We start from the raw sequence: 20,452 nt of genomic DNA, 5'->3' as shown, positions 1-20,452 counted from the left end.
TGACTTCCCAAACATGTGGCAAGTGTGCAAGCACAGGAGAGCTGAGCTGGAGCATTAAAGTGGGCACGTCCTCCCAAGGAGAGCCTGTTGAGACAAATCTGTAATTTTCAGACAGAACTGAAGACAAAAGATTCTTGCTCTGCTATTTTTTGGCATGTTCTCATTACAAAGACTTCTTGCTGTGCTTCCTCTAATTCCTCTGACATTCTGGTTACAAATCACCTGTTCTGCCTCAGTCTCCTGTTGGTTACATGACTCTGCCTCCCCACATAACAACTTTCTCATGTGAGCTCCACAGTCTTGTCTTTTCTTCATTATAAATAGATAAGCAAGTATATAAATAGTTGGTATGTGTCTAGCAGTTGAATGCATGTTATCACTATGGTCACTTTGATAGCACTCTCAAATATATTTATAACATTTTTAAATTCAATTCACTATTGACAATATAAAGGAACTTTTATTTGGACAAGATGATAGAGAAGAAGAGTTGAGATTCTTGCTAATTAGCAGGAGTCACACTTTAAGATGTCTGCTTGGTTGCAGTTCATCTTTTAAGAAGTTTAAATTTGGTTATTAGCACATTTACAATTAAAAAATGGACTCTCCATATACTGCACTAAAATGTTTTCTTGTATATTGTAAGGATTTTTTTTCCTCAAATGCTAGTAATCTTATTCTTGTGCATTTAGATTGTTGCAAAAGAAAACTAGTGATTAGGAATTTATTTCTGACTATGGAATAGTTGTACTAATACTGAAAATGTTACAAAGAAAAGTCTCAGTTCACACTCTGTTTGACCTGTGAAAATGTTCCAGGGTATTTTTTCAGGTGTCTGTGGGAATATTTCCCTGGAAATCTGAGAGGCTCATACAGTGCCTGTGTAATATTTGATCAATATATGTCATTGATTTTAAATACCAGATCAGATGAATCAGTAGTACTTCAGTGTCTGACTGCTTATGAGCCACCATTTTCCTGCTTTTTGGGTAAATGACCTTAGTATTTATAAGCAGAGATTTTTGACACATTTATTTTGAATCAAAACAATAGTTTTTTCACTATTGCACACTTTTGGGGATATGGATAGACATGTAAGAAAAAAGACCTAAAGAAGGCAGCTGTTGCTGTCATGTTTCTAGATTCTATGATTAGGAATAAGAAATAATACAAATATGAATGATAAGTACTTTGAGAAATTTCCAATGGAGTTTTTTTGGTTATTCAGACCAGCACATGATTTTTTTGAGTATTTCCCAAACCAAAGACTTTCTCAGAATCCTTTTTTGAAGAGTTATGCAGACCACCATGGTCATTTACTTGTGTGTCTTATATTTACCCTTACTCTGTGGTCTGTTCCTTTAGATTATGAATTTTTCAGCGACTCTATCGTTGCCTGTGATTGTACATGATTTAAATATTAAGAACAATAACCATCACAGTCAAACTAAAAGTGAAGTGAATGTGGCTGTGGCCAACATATTGAAACTTAGGAGGCCTCATCCTTTTCATTAGGGTTGCTTCAATATTTCTAGAGAAGAGCTTTCTGGAAGCCACTCCATGGCTGCACCTGGAGATTCCCCCTCAGCTCCCCCAGGAGCCCCAGGCACTGCTGCTCCCTGCAGGCACCTGGCTCTGGGGCTGCTGCTTAAATGTGGGGGAACAGACTGGGACATGAGGAGCCATTACAAAACCCTCAATTATATACACTGAACGTTTTCTTGATTACATTTTTATCTTATATCTTGTTTCCAAGGAAGGAATCAGGACTATTTGTAAGACAGATTGGGAATGTGAAGATAATCAGAGTTTCTGGGTATTAGTGTGTGGAAATGCTGCCTGAATTCAGTGCCCATCACTGTAACTATGAACCCCCAGAGATTATTTTGTCTGTTTTGGAGACAAAAAAATGGAGGGACTCTTTTCCTCCCTTTTCAGAATTCTTTGAGAACCCCATCGTCTGTCCATGAGGAAATCAGATAAATGTCTTCATTAAGAACCTTTTTCAATGCCTCCTACATTTATTTAATGCAAGTCTGTTTTGTACCTTCTGGGTGCAAAATTCCACTTTCATAATGTCATATGAGTACTGAATATCTCACAGAATCAAGATCTGTACAGGCTTGCTCAGAAGGCAAGAAACATGTTTCTGGAATTTAACTTTGGTCAGTGTCTGCTTTATGCAGAATTGGTAAAATAAAATAATGAAGAAAAATATTTTTAATGCTCTTTTACAGGTGCAATTTATGTTAAGCAATATATGTATATCTCAACAGGTATCACTGTTTCATATGTGGGCTTTTAAGATGGGGCATAATCAAGGACTAAATAAGCAGAATGTATTCAGTGTACACTGCACTGTCAGTTTGCATCTTGCAGGCATCCAGCTGCCTTCTGCCACAAATGACAGACTCCTCTCGTTGGCTGCTGGGGGGTGATTGCCTCTGCTCAGATTCTATTTTTATTTGACCTGCAGACAATTGTGTATATTCTCCATTTATTCCCTTAGACCAAGCTGGACCTGGCATGACTTCTGGTTTTAAAGCTGTGCCATTGAAAGGATTGATATCTGCCAGTGACTGATACTAAAAAGGAAATCCTGTTCTTGCTTGATTTTTGACATTGCTTTCTCAGTTTTAGTGTTAGATTATAAGCTAGACATTTTTATAATTTGAGGATGAAAGCAAAGAAATGCTGGAGTTGACCTTGCAGGCTATGAGAAATCTCAAGTTGTTCTTTGGAGATGTACTAATTCTTAGAGAAAGTTCAGTGTCTTTGATATAGCTGCTGTAAAATATGTAGGTCTTCCTGTGATTTTCCCTAAGTTTTGGTTTTCAAAAAGATCTAAAATAGAACAGAGGATGAAAGCCTATCAGGGAAACCAGCACAGTCCAACTTCAGATTTTTAAGGCTGATTATAAGAAGCTGTTATCTCAGGAAGCCTTGCTTGTCCAGCACTTATGATTTCCCCTGAGCAGGAGAAATGCTAATTAATGTTCACAGGGCTAAGACAGTTTAGCTCAATGGAGAGACTGCTTTTTATTTTTGCCTTATTTCGACTTTTCCAAACAGACCAAGGTTTTAGTTCACATTAAAACAAATGTAGGCTAAAACCCAGCTGACATGATGATGAGACCAATTTAGCTGAGTACACAGGCTGAACCAGTGGAGTCAGTGTAGCATTAGATAAGAGCTAAGGCTGTGCTCCAAGTTGAAATGCTCCTGCAGTGAAGACAAGCCCTAAGAGAAAGACGTCAGAGAGCATAGGAAGCTTACCAGGGCAGAGACTAATATGAATGAAATTAAGTGAAAGGAAAATGTAAGCTGTCAAGCCTCCTAGCTTGGGCTGTAATATGCCATAAATAAATTTCCAAAAGATGTTGCAGCATTTTAGCCAGAAAATGTAAGACTGCATAAATAAATAGCTTGTTGTTGATGGGCTTTGCAGTGTCCTCATAATATAAATACTATAGATCTTGTTCCTGCATGGGCTGTGTGTCTGTAGGTGGGTGCTGCATCCAAATTCATCATGTTGTGTTCTTCCAAGTCAAGGCTGTGTTCAGTCTGTTCCCCATGCAGGGAGAGTGGCTCTTGGCAGCCATTCTAGTGCTGTGCCAAGGCTTCTCTTTAGAACTGGTGTTTTCATGAGTTGCAGTGTTATTACTCTGTAGTTCTTGGCTGCAAATTACATTTCTCATAAAAGACAGTATAGAAATAAATTTTGTTTTGTCCTTTCTAATGGATGATTTCTTTTATCATTGTGTCTGAGAAATAAATCAACACCCACAGAAAATGGCTTTTGGGAATCAAAGTTTGATATAGTCATTTGAGGTTTTGCTAGTGATGGCTGAATTTAATTACTAGCTTGTTCCCATTAAAGTTGGTAGCAACAGAATTACCAAATGTTCTTTCAAGCTACCATATATTTTGGCTGAAAATGGTTGAGTTCAATAATGTATCACATTCTTTTATCATCAAAAGAAAGTGTATATGGTATCAAACATAAAATTTCAGCATTTTAAGAACATGTTTAAATAATTCTAAACATGGATTCATGCTGTGCAGATATTATAATCATTATTTTTCAGCTCGTTTTAATTTAAAGTGACACCATAATGTAAATGAATGTACTAAGATATGTTTATATTCTGTGTATTTCATGTAATAAACATTTACATATAAGTCTGTTCATTGTTGCACACACACTAAACCTTCCCTGCTTTACAAATGGCAGACTGCTTCCCTTGCCCACCTCCCACTGCCACCCCAAACCTTACCATAATAGGGGCAGTCTGAAGTGCATGTAGAAGAGTAAGAAAGATGACCATAAGAAATGTGCCATTTGTACAATATTGTTTTAAGAAGGAATTCTTGTAGTGTATATAACAATATATTTGTAAATATAAAAATATATTTTTTGTGCATTTTATTTTTAGAGCAATAAGAAACTGTGTCTTTCAGGCTCCTGAACAATATTTCTCTTTTTGATAAAATATACTGTTAGGGAAGAAAGTGTTTTACATTTATAGGCTGTCTGTTAAAATTCTTTTTTTAAGTCCTAGACCACCAGTTCCTCTATCTCTGCTTCTGTCAGAAGAAGAAGCAAGCATCCTAATTCAGTCCTTCTGGAGAGGTTATCGGGTAAGAGTAATCTATAATTATTTTGCTTGATGTTGAAAACTGTAGGACTGTGAAGGCCCCGGGGAAAATCCTTACATAAATTTTAAGTAGGGGATACTATAAATAGCTGCTGAGACCCCTATGGTTCATTGGCTTTGGATGTTGCTCTGCCTTATGCCTAGTGACTTCAATGTTTTCACAGGCATTTATGCTGATGTAATCTCACTGTTTTCCTCAACAACAAAAAATCCACAAAAATTGGATTTTCCAAGTACAATTAACACTGAACAATATTCTTTCTTTAACTGAAAGTTGCTTTTGGTAGCTCTCAAGGCTGGAGTGTTATTTTGCTTCATGCAGGGATATGTGAGTGAGTGTGGAGAGGCATGAGGAGGATTGGTGAGGTCTGTTGAGAAATAAAAGCATCCAGAAAGAAAGGACAAGGAATTGAGACCAAGAATGAGACAGGAGATTTATGAGAGGCATGAAGGCTGTTGTTCAAGGAAAAGGGAAACAAAATGACAAGCAGATGTTGTGAGGCTCAATAGTAACACAGCACTAGTGCTGTTCCAGTTTAAGGGGGAAGAGCAAGGTGCATAAAATAAATACAAAGAAAATTGTCCAGTGCTATTATTTTGGAGGGTAACAGCCATGCTAACCCTAGGATAGTAAATAAATTATTTTGAAAATCCTGAACAAGTTCTGTCCATTTTTTTTTTAAAAAACCTCTAAAACCTTCACACTTCAGGAAGAAATGGACTTGAAATTCAGGTGACTTTCGTGATGAAGAAATGTCTTTGACTTCCTTTATCAAAACTTAAGCTTCTAAGTAGCCTCCAGATATAGCAGCAATTTTGTTGTGATGGACAGTGAGACATCTCTGGATGTCAGGTGTTCTTTAAATAACAATCAGTTTAAAACACTCTCTGTTAAGTTCTCTACTATTTTTAACAAGCATGAATATATAAGTGGCTTCTGTAATGTGCTGTGCAGCCACAGACAATGAAATACCTTGAAATGTTCTTCTTGACTGATAGATTTTTGTGACTCTTTCTGCTTGTTTGTTTCCCATTATTTTTCTTTTTTTAAACAGAGACAGCATTGACACTAACATTAATTAGCACTGACAGTATCCCTGCAGGCATCCTTACAGTGGGGGCAGCCATTACCCAATAACAGTTGTGTTTGCTGAACACTGCAAGGTTGCTCAGATATCTTCTGCTTCTCTGAAAGCTTGTGAAGGGCACAATCCTGCCTTGTGTACATGAACTTCAGGATTTTCACACTGGTATTTATCATTCTAAACCAATCCCAGAAATGAGAAACTCTAGCTATAAAAGGTAGGAGACATAAAAATAATTCAGGCTATAAAATTAGCTATTAATGTTTTACCTGATTTGAGGTGAAAGAACATGGGGTTTTAAAAATTAAAAATTGCAATCGGAATATAAAATAAAAATCATTAGTACCAAATTACTACATAGGGCAGTGTGTTATCCTTGGGCTTGCAGATTAAGAGAACACTAGGCTTAAATGGGATTTCATCATATTAATGATAAGTATATTATGAAAAATTACCAAAGAATTCAGATTATTTGCTTTTAAAATTAATAGCTCAGTCAGTTAACGCTGATTTAATGTTAATAGCTGATAATAACTGAATACTTACAAATAGTTACACAAATAGTGCCTTTTTGCATTCCAAAGATATTTTTGTATCAAAATTTTAAACTGTTTTCCAAAGTTTTTCATTAAACCTTGGTTTATAATTCAGAGGATTTAGAACTTTGAAATAAAAATTGACACAGTGTGATAATACTGGATAATTAACCATGAGCACACAGATAACATGACAGTGTGATGGAGAGACAGGTGCTTCTTCCTTGGTCTTCTCAGACACATCTTCTGTGGATTTATTTTTAAGGTATTTTCTTGACCATATTGATTTAGGCAGTAGAGTTTAGCTCATTATTATATAACTGACTGAGCATCAGTCTTCTCCTGATACTTCACTTGTTTCTGCTACCTCCAGCTCTCTGAGCATGCCAGTATCAAAAACACGTGGCAAAAAATGCAAAAATGTGGACTCATTTTTTGAGGTATTTTCTTGACCATATTGATTTAGGCAGTAGAGTTTAGCTCATTATATAACTGACTGGGCATCAGTCTTCTCCTGATACTTCACTTGTTTCTGCTACCTCCAGCTCTCTGAGCATGCCAGTATCAAAAACACGTGGCAAAAAATGCAAAAATGGATAAGGCAGTAAAGGTTTTCTATGTAGAGGGGGGAAAAAGCTATAGGTACAGAATCTTGAGAACTCTGACAAATAAAGCATGATCAAAAGGGTAAATTCATCCTTATCTGCAGCAGAAAAACACTAGTTTTATGTCAGAAAAACACTTGTTTAATTGTTGTAGTAATAATTAATGACTGCTATTAACCAAGTCCTTGCTACAATCTTTCATACAAAGACATTGATGGGCACTATGACAATTATTTCAAGTTTAATCAAGAACTGAATTCCAGAACAAATAGCAGTGGAAAAAAGAGCTGTTGAGTTCTCTGAGGAGATCACAGAAAGGAAGATATCATCTTGAGAGGGCTCTTTGAGGGCCAGGAGGAGCCCTAAAGTAAGCCTTGAGACAACTCTGTCATCAGAATTCTTCCTTTTCACTTTCCACCATCCTTTTTTACTGAGATGCCATCCATCTGTCACGGGCCAAGGCAGCATTCAGCTGGGTGTCAATTTTCCAGGCACTTTTCCAGCAAAATATGATCTATTCCTTCACCCCTCTACTGCAGAATCTTTGCTTAGTGCCTTTTTTTTTAATGGGCTCTTTTTAATCTTTAAAATTTACATAACTATTCCAGACTAACAGAAATTTTGCATTAATAGAATTTCCTCTGATGTCTGGGGGTGAACCTTTGCTGTTATCCTTCTCTGCTGTGCTACACGTTCTCACCTAGCACTGAAAGCATGGGGTTTTGCACTAAATCTTATAATATCTTAGAGTTGAAATTGGACAGCATTATGTAAATATTCAGTGCTATTTTATACGCATCCTTTGAGCAAAAGCTGAAGATAAAAATGCACCAATTTTGCTTTGTATCTTGCAAAGCATAGTTGTACTTTTGCTATCACAGTTTAAATATTGCTTTCCAGCAAGCTGTGGCTACCAGAAAAGGCTTAAACCCAGAAGGTCACACAAATATTCCCTGTTATTTACAGCAAGTGTAGGAGTGAACTCTCCCTTCAAAGCTAAAACCCCCCCAGGGCTTCAGGCAGTGCTGGTCTGCAGGAGAGATGTCAGTTGTTTGGACAAGATTCTTGACTCTCTTTATTTGCCTGGAGATTTTGCTGCTAAGTCATGACTTTTTCATCATGCTAGCATTGCACTCTGGTTTCAAAGCAGAACTTTCTAAGGCATTCTCAGTAGGCTAAACTGCATTATAACTATGCTGAACTATAATCTAGTAAGCATATTTGGAACATTTTAATGTATTTTGGTACTTTCCTGTCACCTGTTTTACTGCAGGTGGCATATCTGTGTTCTTTTTTCCTTTTTTGGGCACTTTTCTAAAAAGACACTTTGTTCTGGGAGCTCATTTTACTGCTTGGATTTAATGCTGACTTTGGAGTATTTGAGTATCTGACTTCCTTTATCTCAGAACTCTATATTTCACTGGGCATTTCACTGACACTGTTTTATTTGCTTAGGGAGACTATACAGAAACTACTATACTTGCCTTTTATCTTTTAACTGTTAAGAATTATTGTCTTTATGTTCAATATACAGAGACATCGGCCAAAATACAGGCGTTACACAGCTGAAGTTGTAAATGGACACATCATGTTTTCAGAAATTACATATTTAGATATAGAGATAGTAATTTCTCTATCTCCCTGCTTCTTGCACTTCTGTCATTTATATGCTTATGTCCCATAAGCATTTCCTTAACCCTTTCCTGTGCAGACAAACTGACTGCATGTAATAAGGAATTATTTAGCTTATAAAAGCAAATATGCTTATATGACAGCATAAAAGAAAAAATGTCTCTTGAAAGCCTAAAGAAATTATCCTGTGTTTGGATTATATTTTGTATCTGAAAACAGTATTTGATGGATTTACTAGGACTTTTTTTTTTTTTTTTGGTATAGCTGAAGATGTTACTAGTAGCTGTAACTTCTTTAATTTTTAAAATTTCATAGAAACCTTGTAAGAAGCTCTTATAACCTTTATAGAAGATACAACAGAACTATATCAGTATAATGGAATATTATTGGAACTCTAAGATGTATCTGATCTCAAGTCACTGAGCAAAAGTCTTGTCTGTTTTTATTGATTGAGTAACCTTGTATTGTACTTCTGCCCTGCCAGTGCAGTGTCTGAAACATAGCAAGTTATCTTCTCCTCACTGGATTGAAAAGTGCTGTGGGAGTTCAGCTGCTGTTATTGCATTCTTAGCTGCAGCACAGAGGAGAAATCCTGGGAGGAAAGAATACTTTTGATAAATAATTTAAACTGTTTTCTTTAAGGTTTGGAGTTTTCTATAACTAGTGGAAACTAAGTTGTGCTCTTTTGCTGTGTATGTGTCTTAGTAAAGTGGGAGAAAAGCAGAGTGTAATGGAGAAGAGTGTATAATAGAGTTCAAGTCACAGAGCAAACTCTTCACCATATCCTGTGAGACTACAATATATACAGTTTTATTTAGAAATTTTCTAGGGAACTAAGTAGTTATCTTCCTGCAAGGAAAAATATGTCCAGGAGAAACTGAACTTATTGCTGCTTGTTTCTACCATGATGTTCCACTTCAGACTGAATTACTAGGACATTGAACCTTAGAATCATGGAATGGTTTGTGTTGCAAGGAACCTTAAGGATCATCCATTTCCAGCCCTGCTGCCATGGGCAGGGACACCTTCCACCAGAGCAGGCTGCTCAGAGCCCCATCCAGCCTGGCCTTGCACACTGCCAGGGATGGGGCAGCCACAGCTTCTCTGAATGTAGTCCTGAAACAGAGTGACATTTTTATATGTAACATTTAAGAGGAAAATCCCAAACCCCAGAAATGGCATTTTGAAAATAAGTCTATTACAATTTGAGTATGACCAAGAGAATAATCCCCAGTGTCCAAGGTAATGCTGCATGTCCCTTTCCACTGCTGTTCAGGACAGCCCCTCGTGCACTGGAGGCAGTAATTGTGTGAATGCCAGCCATGGGCAACACACTGCTAATTAATCAAATCCTGCTTACAACAAGTGGAAGTGGCAGAGTGGTAAAAGCTGTTGATGTAGCTAGTTCACTTCTATGTTAGTAGGAACTACACCAGTACAAAAACAATACTAGAAAAACTCAGCTTACATCTAAATGAAATCAAGGCCTTTGACTGTTGTAATTTTTTTTTTTTTGTGGAAGCAGAATTATGCCTTTCATGGGGTGATTGACTGACAAAGAATAGGTACCATGTAATGCATTCCAATTACTTTAAATAACAGATTAATGGCCCTCCTGTTTGTGAAAATTGTGTGGGTGGGATTGCCAGTCAGCCTATTTGCAGCTGGTGGCAGGTGTGAATCAGGTTGATGGAATAAATTTTCTTCTGCATGACCCTTTATGTGCCTCTTCTGCTGTATTATTTTGGTCAGTGGGCTGGTTTTATAGTGTTATGCTTTTCTGAAGGCACTAATACCCTTCAGCATAAGGCTTTAAATTTTAATTAACTCAAAGAATTAGCATCTCACTGCAATCTCATTCCCAGGAGTCCTTGGTAATCAAAGTGATCCCCTAATAGACATATTTATGTTTTCAATTGGATTTGTCAATTATGTGGGTTTTATTTCTGTGTAAGCTGAAAACTGAAAACCTCTGGGATTTTGCTTTCACCTCAGGCCCAGCAGAGAGGATGGCTGTCACATATTTGCCCAGCCACAGCCTTGTGAAAAAAATTGTATCCTCATCCTGGATAACACAAAAATATATAATTTTTGTATTCTTTTCTGATTCCCCTTTCACAGGTTCGTTGTGATAGTGAAGTACAAGAGCTACGTCGGTGGCAGAAGAAGCTGAGAGAGGAGAGGTACATTAATGAGGTAGTGAGAAAATTCTGGGCTAAACAGGAAGCCAAAGGTAAGTGAATTAAATTGTGGATTTTTGGTTGGTTGGTTTGTTTGTTTTGTACATTGTGTTGATTTTTTATACTTTGAGTTGTATTAAAAAATAGGCCAAGCAGTAGGACACTAATGCTGAGAGAAGGTAATGTCTGGTGGAAATGCTTGGCTGTTTCTTTACAGTCAATACTTTATTTGAGTTGCCTGTGCAGCTGAAAGTGGCAATGAAAAATACAAGATAGGGCCTAAATTCAATATTTTCAGAAAACTATGACAATTTGCTGGCACTGTATTTCCTAGGGCAGGATTAGACACCTGCCAACTACTCATCATATAAAGCTGATTTTTACCAGATGGGTTGTAGTACAATTTTTCTGGACAGTGGGATTTCTATCTGGTAGATATTCTATTGACATTTTCCTGTAGTTATTTACAGCAGAATTTGGTCTGTACAGTTCTAAAAAAAAAAATAAATTAGAAAACATACCCAAACAACCTAAAAAATTGCCAAGGGAAATAAGGCCAGATTGCTTCAAGAACTGGCACTGTAATGTGTTATTTTTTTGTCCTGTTTGTGGACAAGGCTTTACTGACAGGGCCAAGTCACCATTCACTTAGGCACACAAATAATCATCATCATCAAATGGTGATTATTTGCAGCCTCTTTGTCTGCTGATGCAGGACTCACTGGCTCCTCAGGCAGTGTGCATTTTCCCAGCCTCTGTGGCTGACTGAGCCCTGATCATGCAGGGAGGGACCTCCACAGCCATGGAGGGAAGGTGTGAGGCTGTTCAGCTGGGCTGATCAGGTGTAGAAGAGAGGGCAGAGATGTGGCAGCAGTCAGCTCTGGGTGCCCTCCAGTCTGCTGGCACTGTCACAGCTGTGATGGTCAACCTTTGCCCTGAACTACAGGAGAGTGATAAGTTTTGGTGATACGACTTTGTTACAAGGGCTCTGTAGATTCTCCAACATTTATTTATGTTTATTTGCAGTTTTAATCTATTGAATGACAGGTTTTACTTACCAATCCTTGGAATTGCCTAAGGGATCTTTAATAGCTGAAATGAATTAATTCTGAGGAACAAAATCATACATCACAGCAGGAAAAAAAGGTGTTTATATGTGTTTGTATATATGGGATGTTCATATGCAGTAAGGGAAGTAGAATTCTTTATTTTAGTAGCTTAGACCTAGAAGATTAAATAATGTAATAACAGAGCACAAAAATGATGAAAAGATAAAATCAGTGAGACATGGTCTTCCAGCAGACTTGACTGATGCAGAAAGAAAATTTTGGCAGAGCAAAAGGTTTTCTTCAAGTGGGATTTCATAGCCTCTCTACTACAGTTTATTATGAACTGGTAAATAATTGTAGGCATCTTTTCTTTTTAAAAGAAAACACAGATATATAAGGTTTTAAATATCTGAAAACAGTGAATTCAAATCTCCTATCATAAAATTATTCTCATTATAAATTTAAAACATAAAAGATGAATTTTTCTCTTTGTAATACATAGTTAATTCTGTCAGTGTTAATTGCATTTCTGGAGATAATGATAGAGGTTGACCTCACAGGCTTGCTAATGCTTTTCAAGTGATTGCAATTTAATGTTTGTGGCTTGGACTCTGTTTTCAATTTGTTAATATTTTTATCATCTCATCAAGGCATGTTTTTTCACACATTCCATTGTCCATGATACCAGCAAAAGTTAGAGATGCATGTTTCCTACTTCAAACCTATATAATCACAACGCACCAATGTGGAAAAGGATGAATATGATACTAGATGATTACACAGTCATAGTTTGCAGCCTTCATGCATGTAAAATCTTAAAGGGGAAAATTGCAAGCTGATTTTCAGAGGACAAGGTGAACCCATTCTCAGAATGCTGCAAAGAAGAAAAATAGAGGCTAAGGGTGGACTGTGTAATTTGACAGTTGATTAAAAAACTCCTGTGTCTGAAGAAATTTAATCTTCCTATAAACTATACTTAAGTTGTTTTGGAGACTTATGTAGAGATAAGACTTCCTTTCCAATTGTTTCAAAAGGAAAAACAAATTTCCTTTTAATCACTCTCACAGAGCTTTCCTGTCATCAAATAATTTATTTTGGGACTCTAGGACACACAGCTGTTTCATCACATCAAAGAAAGTTGCAAAATTACCCCTTTTCAATTTTTTTTCTTCAACCAGTATAACTTTATATTGTTAATATCACATCATCTTTCAACATTATCACACTGTTTCTCTAGTTTCTTGACTGAGCTCTGCTAGGTTAATTTAAGAGTATCCAGACATCAAATAGCCTTGGGGCCCAGACAGATGGCTATTTGGAAACAGCTGTACTAGTTGGAGAAGTTACTGTCCAGGGGTTTTCATTATCAATCTCAGCTGTGATGCCATAATTCATGTTGTTAGTGCTCCAGCTGCTCTTTTTTCTGCTCTTATTGTCCTGCTGTTTATTAGTGTCATTAAACCCTATTTCACTGTAAAGCCAGCAAGGTTAGTTTAACTGCTTTCACCAGTGATTCCATCCTACCCTGCTGACTTTGTGCTGAAGTGGATTGTGAACACACACAATAATGAATAGCATAACACAACTACTTTTTAACCTTGTCTTTCTAAGTGTTTGGTTTAACTGAATTCGTTAATTTGGTTCATTCAATTAATCCCCTTTAATTAAACCACCGAACTCGTTGTATCAAGCAGACAAAGCATTTATTGTTACTAACACCTCAGATATCACACATAAAGCATTAAGATTCATGGTAAAAAAAAGTAACATTTTAAAGTAGATATAGTATTTTATTATGAAATTAACCACATTAGGAAAAATACTGAAGGATCTCTTTAATTTGTATATAACTAACTGTGTTTATTAGATGCTGTAAACAGTGTTGAACCTAACTGTAGGGGATGAATGGTGAGCTGCCAAATAGCTTTTAGAAAATGATGACTCGAGCAGTAATGTGATTCTATTGACACTACTAGAAAGATCAGCATACCTTCCATGGAAATATCAGCCAAAGACTCAGTTAATGCAAGCTAACAGGCAGAGTCTGCTTTGTTGGGATTTTCAGCACAATGAAACCTTATTGCAAGGCTCTGTTCTAGGTAAAAACATAATTTTATGAAAATGTGTTTGTATGGGATACTTAAAAAAGGATACTAAGACATTAGAAATGTAAACTGATTGTAATTAACAAAGCCAAAGTAATTCTTCACTTATTTTTTGGGTTTCAGAAAGCGTGTTAAAACATGTCCATTAATTTTGAAACAAACAGCTGACTTTTCATTAGAACCACACCAGAATGAAATACTTCTGGAGGGTCTCTTCTTTCTCCAGTTGAGACCAAAACTCTCATTTGGATGGGGTGATCCAGCCACTTCCCCATTGAAAAGGCAGCCCTGTCCCTCCCTGGCAGGGCACAGAGGCTGCTCTGCTCTGCTCTGCTGCCCTGGGAGCCCTTTCTGCTGGCTCAGCTGCCAGGCGCAGTGGCAGCAGTGGCACAGCCTGCACCCCAGCAGTGCAGGGAGCAGCAGTGCCCCTCTGGGCTGGCCACTCAGAGGCAGAGCAGCTGCTGAGCCCTGCAAGCCACACGTGTCCCGTGGGCTGTGCTGGTGCCTCCTGCCAGCCACTGATCCCCCCCGCCCCACTGCATGAGAAACTTTCCTATTAGTTCCTCTGCAGTTCTTCAGTCTCCTCTCAGTCCATCTTTTATACTCTTTATTATTAGTTTTGCAAAGTGTTCTAGGATAGAAAGTGTGAAAACAGCGTGAAAATTACTCTATGCATTAATAGCACCTTGACCTCTTTTAATGCATATGCTGGCAAAATTTCTTTTTGAGTGCAAAGAAAAAAGTGTGTTTCCTTCAACATGTATCCAGGATCATAAAGCTAGAGCATTCTTGGCTGACATTTTATTTGCTATACTGCTCCACTGCTGTGTAAAATTACATTCCACAAAATGATCTATATTTAAGGTATGACAGGCCTTACTCTGAACAATTTCAGACTGAAAATGTAGAGATAAGCATAACACTTAAGGCTCAGTTTAGTGGCTCACAGCTTTAGACTTGAAGGGAGAAGGAATTTTCTCTAATATTGCACAGCTGATGGGATAAATTTGTTCCACAGTTTTTTACAGAAATAAAAAATTATTTGCTTTCTACAGAAAATACAGTTAATTAAAACTCAGCCTCCAGAGAATGTGAGTGAATAACAGATTGTGGTTCTGAGCACCTTTTTGTGCAGATTTAGTACTGATGGGACAGCACTGGAAATGAAAAAGTGTCTGTCCTACAATGAAAGGAATTTGAAAAATATTTAAACTTTTTAATGAAAATACCAAAATCTTCATCACTTATGTGACCAAACACTCTGCTGACACTCTGCTGCAGTGGTTACTTCTCTGCTGTTGGAAAGACCCTGCTGCTGTTACACAAACTGTACTTCCAGCTGAGTTATGTCCTAAGGGAATTTTTTTCTTGTTCTTACCTGTACAAAATTTGTGAACTTGTACTTTTAAAAATCAGTATTCTTAGGGAAAATAGTAAAAGAAAAAAAATATTCCTGGGTTTACAGCAATACCAATTGTGACCCTATTAGCTGGCAGGTCTTATAAATCAACCATAGCCTGGGCTTTGCAAGGCACTTGTGTAACAGAGAGGGCACAGTGTGTGGAAAATGTACTTAAATCAAAATAAGACAGAAAGTAATCTTCACAGCAGGTGAGGGGGGTGATTTCCAGATACAGGAGGGAATATTCTTTTACATTCTATTCCATTTCCAAGCTGTATTTTTCCTTTGGCAGTAGAAGTTATTACTTACCTATCTGGAGAGATTTAAAAAAATACTTCTTTCATGGCAATAATCTTTTCCCTTGGGAAGATGCATCCAGCAATACTCTCAAGAGCTCAAAATGGAGGTGTTCTGAAAAATCCTTGCAAATATGGGTGAGATACAAGGGAGAGCAGGCTGCATATTTATGGTGCTGGAGCAGGAACAGATGCACAGTGTCAAGAAGCAAAGAAATGCTTTTTGAGGAGTCACTCCTTCTCCAGCTGTGATGCCTCCACCTGAACCATGAGGAAGGACTCAAAAGCTTAACATCAAGTTAAGCTGAACAGGGGAAGTCTTGTCTGCATTGTTTTGAAGGATGCCTGTATGTGATCATATCACATCAAAGCTGAATTAATTGGAGAAGAGAAAAATGTTACACTCAGAACCCAGAAAAAAAATGGTTACACTGTGAAATTTCTTTAAATTCATTCCATAAACATCCTTGTTATTTGGGCCATAAATGAAGTTACAGCCACATGCTTGTTTGTAGGACTGAGTCATTTCCCAAAGAAAATACTGAAAAGAGGATATATTTATAAATGGGAAATCTTACACTAGGCTTAAGATAATATTTAAAATTACTGCAGGTAATAATGTTGGATTAGGAGAAGGCATAGTCAGAATAGCTAATGGATTTCATAAAGACTGCTTCTCTTTGGTTTATTTAGGAAAATTCAGCCCTGTAAAATGTAAGGAATTAATCAGTTTTATGTGATTTTCTTTTTTCCCTTGCCACTTTCACCAAGGGTGGTTGAAATAATTGAGAAAGGTTTTGAACAAAATAATTTGTTTCTAATTTCATATGTCCTCCTTTTACCGCAGCTGCAATTCTTTAATTAATCTCATAATGGAATTCTTGTAAGTGATGACCTCCTCATATTCTATGGTTTTACACTTCTAATCTGTGATATAACAGATTTATATAGACACATATATATATTGAGGTCTTATATGTTGAATGTGTTTTTTCTAATAATTTGGTTTCAAACTAAGCTTTATAAAAAGGTTAAAAGTGGAAGGCTGCTTGCTGTCACCAGGACAGGACACTGCACTTAAAATAATTTCACCCTTCTTTTTTTTAAAATGACTGTATTTACAGTTATTTGGTTTTGTCTTTCTGAAAACAAAAGTGCTGCAGTCAAAATGGTTCTAAATGGGGCATATATATGATTGCTTTTGATTTAAAAGCACATGTATAAAATTCGACTTACATAGAAGAAGACCTTAAATTTTCTTTTTTTTTTAAAGGGAAAAAAAAAGAAAATCAAAGAACAAAGCAGTACCGAAGGCTGAGTATGTGCTGGTGGTTTTCATCAAGCTTAATTCAAAATGCTTGAGATGTTTCTGAAAGTTTAATCTTGGCACTAACAGCTGAGAATGTAGTGATAAAAGTCATAAGACTCATGATACAGAATCCAATTTATTGGTCCACACCCTGGACTCAGACATCTTTGAAAATTTATAAAGATTACAGTAACATTTAATTTCTGAAACTACATTGGGAATGTTTGAAAAAATAAAAAGGAAAGATGATCATTTAGATAAACTGCAGCACGTGGTCTTCTGAGCTGTGCTTACACAGGCACAGCAGTGGGCCTGGGAGCACGAGTCTGAACTAATCCCCCTGTACCAAAGCTGTATTTTCACTCATCACTCTGCAGTTGTTAATAATCATTTATAATGGAAAAACCCCAAAATTGCAATTTGGTGATTTTTCTGTGATTATATAAACATATTTTTTGATTGGTTGGTTTTTTGTAAAGTCAGGAGAAACTCTTCGTGGATTCTGCAATCTTCTTAGTTTCCTTTTTCTGCTTTTAATCTTAAAAATTAAAAACATTGGAGCATTTTTATTGAAAATACTGGTGTTTTTCGTAAGCCATATAGATAAGCAAACCCAAAATTTCTATTTATAACTATGGGATGTGTTAGAAGCCTGGAGAAAAGGCTGTCACCAGCTGAAAAATAAAGCCTCCAAATAGTCCTGCAGCAAAACAAGATTTGAGACTCTTGGTTAAAAAAAAGAAGGGGGGAAGTGGGGCAGGGAGAGAAAGACCACGAGCTGTTAGTGAAGTGCTGAAATGGGACTCAGGGAGAACACAGAAATGTCTGACAGATTGCAGAACCCCGGAGCTGCTTGCCCTGGCTCCCTTGGAGCCCTCCCTCAGTCACCAGGATGTGTTTTCTGATGGAACAGTCTGATTTCTTACCTGATGCTTTGTTTTAGTGTGCACAAGAGTTTAAATTTGGTAACTTCACAGAACCCATCACATTTTGCAAGTTGGAATCATGTCAGAAATAAGAGGGGCTAATGGGGATAAATGCAGTTTTCATGAAGCTGCCCAGCAAATCTGGAATTCTGGGTTTCTGCCCGTGTTGGTTTCTGCCTGTAAATCCCCAAATTCAGCTGAAGACTGCCACTCTGGGATGATTTCTATTTCTGGTCGGTTCTTTCTATTTTCATAATTCTCTTTTTCTGTCTCGAGTATTTACATTGAAATAAACTGCATTAATCAGATACTCTGGAAATGCACTGGTTGCCTTCATTCTGGATTTTCTTCTCAGTCCAGGGTTGTGTTCCATCAGCTCTTGTATTTCTGTGGCTGTCTCTTCATAAATCTCAGTTAATTGAATTATTTGGAGGACACTTGGATACTTTTAAATAATAGTCTCCAGTGCATCTAATTTTCTGTAGTTTTTTCTTTCCTAACTCAGGTGTTCATGGCTGTTGTTTATCTACTCCAATACTTGTATCTCCCCATATTTCTCTTCTTTTTGTACACCTTGAATTGTAAAAATGCCATTCAAATATATTCTAATGAATTCTAAGTCTTCCTGTCAAAATATGAAGAAAGCAATGGTGCATTGCACAAACAAATTCTGCTAGAGATCTTTCAGCCCTTGTTTCCCATCTGCATCTCTGAATGTTGGTGTTTGGAAGTCTCCTGTATTTCAGCTCTTGCTTTGCTAATCTGATCCTCAGTGAATTAAAAAATGCCCTGAAACTTTTTGTCCTCTACAGTCACAAAAGCAGGACTCAGCATTTGACAAACTCTTCTCCTGACTTGGAGAATTAGGTTTGTCTGTCACTTTTAAAAAACCATTTTGCAGAAGTCTCTTCTGCTGAATGATCCTCTAACAGTTCCACTTCACATTCATGACTTACAGGAGTGTCTATGGGTAGGAATAATTTTCATTTCAACATTTATTTGCTTAGTATGTCTGTATTCAATAGATCATTTCCCTATCACTAGTGACTGAATATTTCCTGGAGTGAAAGGTTTCAGTAATAATTGTATACAGGCAGACTTCAAATAGTAAGAGGCTAAAATTATAAACCCTTTATAAAAAAACTTTCTCTTTAAAAGTCAGGTCTTATTTCAGCAAGATTGCTGGTGGCTCCAATTTCATGTTCAGGCTTCTTTGGCATTTCATTGGGAGGCTAGGGTGAAACTCCTTTCTATATATATATTTTACTCTAAGCCCCTGCTAATAAGTTATTCCAATAGATTTTCTTTAATGGATTTTCATCTTCTTATAGTCTGAGTTAATAGTATTTTTCATTACTGTTTTCAAACTGTTTAAATTACTAAATGTAGTTCTTAGAGTTCTGTGAAGAAGAAGTGCACTCTTTTTAGAGTGTGGGAGCCTAAACCTTTCCTAAGCTACTGTCACAAGCCAGTTGTGTGATGCAGTAGTGCACAAAGTAGGTCATAGTTTATTCACTGTTATGCTGAAACAACCAAGTGTCAAACCAAAACATCAGTCCTGTACATTAAGATGAGGGAAAATTATGTCTGCCATCTGAATTAGATGATAAGGATGTTTGAACTTATTGCTTATATAAATAGGACAAAAGCTCCAAGTTTTGCAGGTTTTTGAATTTTCCAGTGCTTCCTTTAGCCATCATCTGTGCCTCAGCATTGCAGCACAGACAAATGAGCTGCATTCCCAAGGAACATGGCAGACCAAGCAGTAGATGACTTTATTGTAGTAGGAATAGCAGGTCAAAAATAGCAGATAACAGTTGTGCTCCTCAAGAACACCCCCAGCTCACCTCCAAAGAAATTAATCACCCACTGCTGCTTATTATTGCAGGGGTGGCTGTAGTGTCCTATCATTTAGAATGTGCCTGTGACTAAAGCAGAGTTTAATCAGGTTTTCTTACTCGGAAAAAATAAGAGGAAGGAGTAAAAAAGTCTAAGAAATACAGTAGAGACTGAAACATAGTGGTAGAAAATTAAACTGTTCTGATAGGAGAAACCATATGACCTATTCAGATAGAAATACCAGTACTAGAAGAAATAAGTAAGATGTGAGATTGTATTTTTTCTTAACTTACACTGTTACAGCACTTAAGGGCCTCAGTTCCTCAATGTCACAGGACTTCAAACAGGAGCTGATGTTTTAAAAGTATTTGAAATACAGATCATGCTGCCACTGAGCATGATGTTATTTAATTCTAATATTGTGCCTATCTAAATTAGGCATTCTCTGTAGATAAATTGCATACATTCAGTCAGACAAACATCTAGGGATCTGAAGTGCTTGTAATTTTCCTGAATCCAGCTTTCTGTGAGAACAGTTTTTTGGCATTGCCCCGAGACTGGCAGCAGTGCCCAGTTGCAACCCTGGCTGTGTAAATGGCATCCTGGGGCAGTTGGCTCTGCCCAGTTATGTCCCTGTGCCTGTCCCCAGCGTGCAGGAGCTCTCCCAGAGCAGAGGGAATGGTTTCCACTGCAGCAGAACCAGAGCTGTGATTGCCACCGTGGGGGGAGCTGGCCCTGCAAAGCTGCACACGGTGACTGCGGGCACGGAGCGATGGAATGGGAACTGCCCAACTTCAGATTTTCATCCTTTTTAACGTGCACTGGAAACT

General features: G+C 37.3%; 1 protein-coding gene across 1 annotated transcript in view; it reads left to right on the top strand.

The window, feature by feature from the left end:
* The window catches only part of IQCK (IQ motif containing K), a 40,342-nt gene that overhangs the window by 14,194 nt on the left and 5,696 nt on the right, over window positions 1-20,452 (top strand). Inside the window, exons 9-10 of the mRNA XM_039731867.1 lie at window positions 4,557-4,641; window positions 10,638-10,749. Of these exons, the coding sequence (XP_039587801.1) occupies window positions 4,557-4,641; window positions 10,638-10,749 (197 nt within the window). The remainder of the gene's footprint in view (window positions 1-4,556; window positions 4,642-10,637; window positions 10,750-20,452) is intronic.

The sequence above is a fragment of the Passer montanus genome, unplaced genomic scaffold, assembly GCF_014805655.1.
Source record: "Passer montanus isolate IOZ18808 unplaced genomic scaffold, ASM1480565v1 scaffold8, whole genome shotgun sequence".
Classification (NCBI taxonomy): Eukaryota; Metazoa; Chordata; class Aves; order Passeriformes; family Passeridae; genus Passer; species Passer montanus.
Note: the sequence above shows the minus strand (reverse complement) of the source record. Positions and strands in the feature narration are given on the sequence as shown.